The 7505-nt window shown below is 50.0% G+C and overlaps 1 protein-coding gene across 1 annotated transcript in view; it reads right to left on the bottom strand.

Moving 5' to 3' along the window:
* SLC4A5 (solute carrier family 4 member 5) overlaps positions 1-7505 on the bottom strand; it is a 111996-nt gene that overhangs the window by 7209 nt on the left and 97282 nt on the right. Inside the window, exons 22-24 of the mRNA XM_008064375.1 lie at positions 6294-6366; positions 4353-4421; positions 3278-3451 (exon numbers count right to left, since the gene is read on the bottom strand). Coding sequence (XP_008062566.1) covers positions 3278-3451; positions 4353-4421; positions 6294-6366 — 316 coding nt within the window. The remainder of the gene's footprint in view (positions 1-3277; positions 3452-4352; positions 4422-6293; positions 6367-7505) is intronic.

Here is a 7505-nt window from a genome sequence, read left to right as displayed (position 1 = left end):
CCAGGTGGGTCTCGAACCCACGGGCTCAGGCAATCCACTCACCTCAGTCTCCCAAAGGCGCGGGATTACAGGCTGAGCCACCGAGCCCGGCTAAGAATTTTTTTTTTAATTAGCCAGGTATTGTGGCATGTGCCTGTAGTCCCAGCTGTTTGGGAGGCTGAGGCAGGACAACTGCTTGAGCCCGGGAATTCAAGGCTGTGGTGAGCTGTGGTGGTGCCACTGTACTCCAGCCTGGGCGACAGAGTGAGACCCTAACTCAAAAAGAATGAAAGAAAAGAAAAAAGCCTTGGTTCTGTTTAGGATGAACACATTAAGGGTTGAAGCAAGTGCTCTTTGGGGAAAATTGAAAGCTGACCTTTAACTAAGCTCAACGGGTCAGTATGGCTGGTGACGCAGTTACACACTGTTCTCCCATCCTTTCACCACCAAGAACTGGCCATTCAATGAGGTCAGAGAGAAAACCATTCCACTGGGCTGAACGCTGGTTCCTCACAGATACTATTTCTCAGGAGCGGTAGAACTTGGGGGTCAGACAATCCTGGGTTTTGAAAATCCTAGCTCTGAAAATATATCAGTGGTTGCCAGGGCAGGAATGGGGAGAGAGGTCATCCATACAGGGGCCGCAGGAGGGCACTCTGGAGATGACGGAGCTGCTCTGTATCATGACCGTGGTGGTGGGACCACCACTTTGTACACTTGCCAAAACTCCTAAAACCACACAGTGAATTTTAGTGTATGAAAATTATTTTTCTTTTTTTCCCCCCATGCTCTCACCCATGAGGCAAACTATGTAAACTAAATTTTAAAAATGAATAGGTGGGGGAGGGGTCTTGCTTTTCTAGGTCGCTCTTATGCTGAGCCTCAGTCTTCTCATTTGTAAAGTGGGGTTACCAGTCATGCTTTAGAGATTAGTGTGGAGCCCAACAGTGCTCAGGAAGCACTTATACTGTCCTCTTTGTCATCTCTGACACCAAGAAGGGCACTGTTGGGGAGGGTCCGTTTCCCTTTCCTTAGAGTAGGAAGGTTCTCTTCCCTGGCTGTACAGTTATGCTCCCCTGTAAACTTGCTAAAAATACCAAAGCAGTACAGAGGTTTTTCAAAAAACTGAAAATAGAACCACCATAGCATCAGTGATCTCACTACTGGGTATTTCTCCAAAGGAAAGGAAATCAATATTTTATATTGATACCAGCGCTCACATGTTTAACACAGCACTATTCACAATAGCTAAGGCATGGAAATACCTATGTGTCTATCATTGGACAGATGGCTAAAGAAAAGGTGGTGTATATACAAGAGGGAACCCGAAAAAAGCCAGAATTATCTTTTGGAGGGTGGGCCCAAGTATTCCCAAACACTCAGAATTTGTTCCTCTGATCGAATGGTCAACCGGATTTTTTATTTGGAAGTTTTCAGAAGGTTGCATCATGATTTGCGGTAGAAACATTCTGAATTGTGGCAAACAGGTGACTGGTTCTTCCACCATGACAATGCACCTGCCTACACCACACTGAGTGGTGAGCAGCTTTTGACCAAAAACAGCATGCCCAACCCTCCCTATTCATCTGGTCTCACCCTGAGATACTTTTTGTTTGTTTCTCTGGATGAAAAAGTCTTCAAAGGGAAACGTTGTGCTGATGTGGAAGGGGAGAAACAAAAAACGGGAGAAGCAGTACAAGGCATTAAAATGGATGAGTTCAAAAACTTTTGAGCAGAGGAAAAACTTGATAGGTGTATTGCATAAAATGGATAGTAGTTTGAAGGTGATTGAAGTTTAAACGTGTAAAAATAAATACACTTAAAAAAACAGTTTTTTTGGGTCCCCCACACAATGGAATACTATTTGGCTATTAAAAAGAATGAAATAATATCATTTGCCACAACCTGTAGGGAACTGAAGGTCATTACGTTAAATGAAATAAGCCAGGCACAGGAAGACAAATTTCATGTATTCTCACTCATATATTGGAGCTAAATAAGTTGGTCTCATGGAGGTAGAGACCAGAGGCTGGGAAGAGTGTGTGGGTGGGCATGAAGAAAGGTTGGTCAATGGGGACAGACATAGGTAGAAAGTATAAGTTCCAATATTCCATAGCAGAATAAGGTAACTATAGTTAGCAATAATGTCTCACATATTTCAAAGTAGCTAGAAAAGAGAAATGTTTCCAACACAGAAATGGTAAATAGGCAAGGTGATACACTAAATACCCTGATTTGATAATTATACATTCTATGCATGTAACAAAATATCCCATTTACCCCATAAATATGTAAAATGTTTCAAACTTACTAAAACTTGCAAGAATAGTGAAAGAACTCCAGATATCTTCCTTCAGCTTAAACGTTACATTTGTCATTGGGTTTTGAAGTTTTTATTTTCTGAGTCAGACTTTCACTCTGTCACCCAGGCTGGAGTGGCCCAGCCTCATTGCCACCACAGCCTCAACCTGCTGGGCTCAGGTGATCCTTCTGCCTCAGCCTTCCAAGTAGCTGGAACCACAGGTGTGTGCTACCACACCCGGCTAATTTTTGATTTATTGTAGAGACGTGGTCTCGCCAAGTTGCCCGGGTGGGTCTTGAACCCTCAGGCTCAGGCAATCCTCTCACCTCGGCCTCCCAAAGTGCTGGGATTACAGGCTGAGCCACTGAGCCTGGCCTAATTTTTTGATTTATTGTAGAGACAAGGTCTCACAAAGTTGCCCAGGCTGGTCTCAGACCCCTGGACTCAGGCAATCCTCTTGATTCTGCCTCTCAAAGTGCTGAGATTACAAGTGTGAGCCACCGTGCCCAGCTTGGTTTTGAAGTTCTTGATCTCTGATTCTAGTTATTTCCCCCCACTTTACTATTTATTTTTTCAATTTCAGTTATTTTGAATGATTAAAATACTTATATTTAGTACAGTTGGACTTCGGAATCGGTATGAATTTTGGCAGTGGGGGACTTGGTCTCTCTGGCCCTCTGCAGAGCCTGGAGGTTGAGTGGCTGCTGCGTCCTTGCTGCGTGGCCCTGACCTTGGCTTGTGGGCTGGCACTGCTGAGTCTGCCGACCACACTAACGTTCTTTCCTCTGCCTCCTCTCCACCCCCACCCCACACCATCTGGCCTGGACTCAACTCGAACAGATAATTCCGTGCCAGCCTCTGCCACCCGAGGGAGTCAGGCCACCGCTGAGGAGAAGGCGGAGGGCAGAGGAGAGGTGGGGCACTCGCTGGGCCACCCAGGGGCTGCCCGCTCTGGCCCATCTGCAGGGCAGGAGAGGGCAGCCCACACCTACTTACCATGACTGGGAAGATGATGGCGGCCACGGTGGACTTGAGGATCCAGAGCACCGCCAGGCAGAGGATCTGCACCAGGGTGAAGAGGTGGATCCGGCGCAGAGGCACGTGCCGCAGGAAGGCGTGATCCGGCTGGTGCTTGGCTGGCATCAGGAAGAGCTTGCAGCGGTCCCAGAACTGGGGGCACAGGGCGCGGTTGAGCCAGGAAACCCGGCCCTGGGGGCCTGCTGGGGTCTGGGACTGGGAGGAGGTGTGCTTTGGTGGGGTCTCAGGGAGGGTACCCCTGCTCAGGCCTTGAGGATGCACAGGAGGGGGGCTGGAGTTGTCCAGGCAGATATACAGTGGGGTCTTAGGGAAGGGGCCCACAGTGGGTGAGGAGAGTAGCTCTGGAGCTGGCCACAAAATGCACGGTTGCGGACTGGATGTCTTGGGGAATGGAGGGTCCCAGAGCAGATCTGGAGCTACAATGTGGGTGTGGGTGGAGATGTGGGTCACTGGGGCTCTACTGCTCCTCTCTCTAGGTGGGGTGACTTGTCCAGCAAGCAGCGGCTCTCCTGGCCTGGCCCTTCATTTGACCCTTGTTAGACCTTGTGACAGCCACCTGGTCTGGCAAAAGACACTCCTAGAAAGTGGGAAAGCTTCAGACTGCTCCCTCCTCATTTTTGCCAGCTCTTTCTGTGTTCAAGGAACATGCAACTTAATTGCAAGACGAACTATCCAAGACATCCTGGGAGTTCATGGCAAACAAAACAAAACAAAAAGTTTTCTTCGGTGGCATTGCCTTAGGGAAGAGAGAGGAGGTATAGTGGAATGTACACTGGTGTCAGCTTGATCTGGGTTTGGGATCCTGAGCCTCAGTTTCCCCATCTGTAAAATGGGCACCAGAGGACTAATGATATAGACTGAATTCCGACACCTATAAAGTGCCTAGTGTTATTTTACCTGGCACATAGTCAATGGTAGTATCATTATTATTATTATTCTTTCACTGACTTGGGAAAACATTTGGGGTCTTGGTGACATGGAAGTGGACATGGAGTGCCCAAGTCATATCAGCAAGGGGAGGGGAAAGCCTTACCTGGATGCCATTCAGTGAGGCCACACCCATGTAGAGGAAGACTCCATACAGCACCGGCAGGGGGATGTACTGAAATGAGAGCAAAGCTCTGGTTGGGCCTTTGGTCACCCTGTTCTGGATGATGGTATCTGCCAACCACGGAGGCGGCTGGGGACTGGATGTCTGGGGGAATGGAGGGTCCCAGAGCAGATCTGGAGCTATAATGTGGGTGTGAAGTGGAGAGGAGGGTTGCTGGGACTTTACTGCTCCCTTCTGTAGGTGGGGTGGCTCACCCAGCAAGCAGTGGCTCTCCTGGCCTGGCCCCTCGTTCAACTCTCGTTGGACTTTGTGGCAGCCACGTGGTCTGGCTAAAGCCACTCCTAGACAGTGGGAAAGCTTCAGACTGCTCCCTCCTCACTTCTGCCATCTCCTTCCCACCTCCTGTCTCAGCTGAGGACCCCCTAAAGCTACTCAGCCTGCAGGGGACTGGTGGCCTTTAGTGAGCTGGCCACTATCAGCGCCAAGGACACTTAGCAAAAACCACACATCCAGCCTGAGCAACATAGTGAGTTCCTGTCTCTACAAAAAGAAAAAAAAACCAAATTAAAAATTAGCCAGGCATGATGGTGTCCACCTATAGTTACTGGGGAGGTTGAGGTGAAAAGATGGCTTGAGCCCAGGATGTCGAGGCTGCAGTAAGCAATGATCACGCCCCTGCATTCCAGCCTGGGCAACAAAGCGAGACCCTGACTCAAAGACAAACAAAAAAACCCAACCTCAAACCTACTGCTCAGGTACGCCCAGGTCCCTGGTGGTCTAGTGTCTAGGATTCAGTGTTCTGTCGGGTATGCTCGCATCAGTTCTCAAGCCAGAGATATTTTCTATTGTAAATAAATCAACCAGCATCATGATTCTTTCATAAGGTCAACCTGGAATGAGCTGTTTCGAGATACTCAGTGGGGAAAATAATACCTGCAAAAAGTTGGGGCAATTACAGGTAAGCTTAGTTACAGAAGGGCGAGTCTCATGCCGGCAATGATAGAGGGAAAGGGCAATGGAAGGTGGCTGGCTGGAGTGGAGAGCAGAGAAACTGGGATGAGGACACCCGGTGCCTGACCAGCAGTAGACTACTGTGGGAACACCTGCCTCCAATGTACCCCCTGTCTGACTTAGGCTTTTCCAGCTGGCCTGGTGGGCGACAAGCAAGAAGAGAGAAAAATCACTCAGATGCTTAAGACACGAGAGACAGAGAAGTAGAGGGCAGGCATGGAGAACAGCTTGTGAAACCTCCTCCCTGCAAGGTTTAAGCTTTGGAAAAGACATGAGCAAAGGTGCCTCTTGCGTGCCCCAAGCCACCATGATGTGAACATATACCCAGCTCGGGAAATTTTGAGTTGGGGTCTTACTCTGTCACCCAGGCTAGGGTGCAGTGGCACCACATCATCACAGCCCACCACAGCCTCCACCTCCTGGGTTTAGTCAGTCCCTCTGCCTCAGCCTCCTGAGTGGCTTGGACTGCAGGTGTGACCACCATGCCCCGTTAATTTTTTTTTTTTTTTTGGTAGAGATGAGTTCTTGCTATGCTACCCAGGTTGTTGGTCTCAAGCAGCCCTCCCACCTTGGCTTTCCAAAATGCTAGGATTCTGGGCATGAGCCGCTGCTTGGTTTGAGAAGTTCCTGATCTAAGCAGGGACAGAGCTTGGCAGAAATTTCTGAGGGGAAAAACATCCTGCAGAAAGGCGAGTTGGTCTCTGGGAAGGGTAGGATAAAGAGCGGTGAGGGCTAGTGATGATAACAAATGATGCAAGACCACAGAAAATGATGGCGATGGTGTTAAAACAGAACTTTGACCTAATAAGATGGTGCCTTTTCAGGCACTCATAGGCCAGTGATCTCCAGGCCGTGTGAGGACCCCTCCCTGACTCTGAGGCATCAGCTCTAAGTGAAGGCGCAGAGCCTCACCTTCAGGATGGGAGCCAGGAAGACAGAGATTCCTGTCAGGATGAAGACGATGATACCAGTCACCCTCTGTTCCCTGGCAGAGAAGAGCACAGGGTCAGGACATACCAGGAGACACACGGTGACCATTCCCAGGCCTCCTGACCCTCTGTGGGAACCTGAAGCTTGTGACCAAGGCCATGGCCTCATGGGGCTTCTGTGTCAAGCTTTGCCTGGTTGCCTGAGGCCCAGATGATCCACACATGGGGAGATATGGAGCCCTTGACTGAGACGAGAGTGTTTTGCAAGGGCCTGGGGAGGCTGTGCAGTGTCATGGCTAATGGCTGGGCTAGACTGACTTGGATTGAATCCTGGCTCTGCCGCTTGCTGGTTGTGTGGCACCAGGGGAGGACCTGACCATTTTGAGTCTTATTAGATGCATATAACAATGGCATCTACCTCAGAAGGTCATTGTGAGGGTAGATATGATGAAGTGCTGCCACCCTATCCTTTGATTGTACAATCTCACTTTTATGGGGCATGGTGACTGGGGATCTGTGGGAAGGGGGTTTGACTACCAACAGGGACAGGAGGATGGGTGGGTTGTGCCCAGGCCTAGTCACAGCCCGGGCTGGAGTCACAGGATCTGGGCAGATTGCTCAGGCCCAGCCATTGGCATTCAGGGGCCAGGGAGGGGACAGTTCCCTGACCAGCCCTGAGCCCTGCAGTTGGCCACAAAAGCCTCACTTGGGACAGGCTGGATGGCCCGGGATCCCAAGGCAGTAGGGAGGAGCTCTTAGGACAACCACTTAAGAGAATGCCAGAGTCCCTGCCTTCTCATCCCAGAGGCCCTAAGGGGGAAGATGTACTTCCCTGCCTGAAGTGGGACAAGAGAGGAGGGGGAAGTGAAGGAACAGGAGTGACAGGTTGGGCCACAGTCAGGGGTGGGGTGGGCCCGAGAAGCCCTTCTGGAGGAAGGGAGATGGAGCAGGACCTGAATCCACAGGAAGGCCATGGGGGACGGCAGGGGCCTGGAGGGTCTTGAGGAAGCAATAAGGGACAGGACAGTGTGGCCTACATAGGTGGGAGTCTGTGGTGCCCATGTTTGTGCATGTTTATGAATGGGGTGTGAACTACTTGGAGTCTAGTAAGAAAAAAGCACCACTCAGAACTGAATGTCTGTCTCTCTCCTTTCCCGCCTTCAGGGGTATCACTGCTATCCCTGCAGTTCCTGGG

The sequence above is a fragment of the Carlito syrichta genome, unplaced genomic scaffold, assembly GCF_000164805.1.
Source record: "Carlito syrichta isolate Samal-C Ts95f unplaced genomic scaffold, Tarsius_syrichta-2.0.1 Scaffold307324, whole genome shotgun sequence".
In the NCBI taxonomy this organism is placed as follows: domain Eukaryota; kingdom Metazoa; phylum Chordata; class Mammalia; order Primates; family Tarsiidae; genus Carlito; species Carlito syrichta.
The sequence above is the reverse complement of the archived record's forward strand: the minus strand, read 5'-3'. Positions and strand labels throughout refer to the sequence as shown.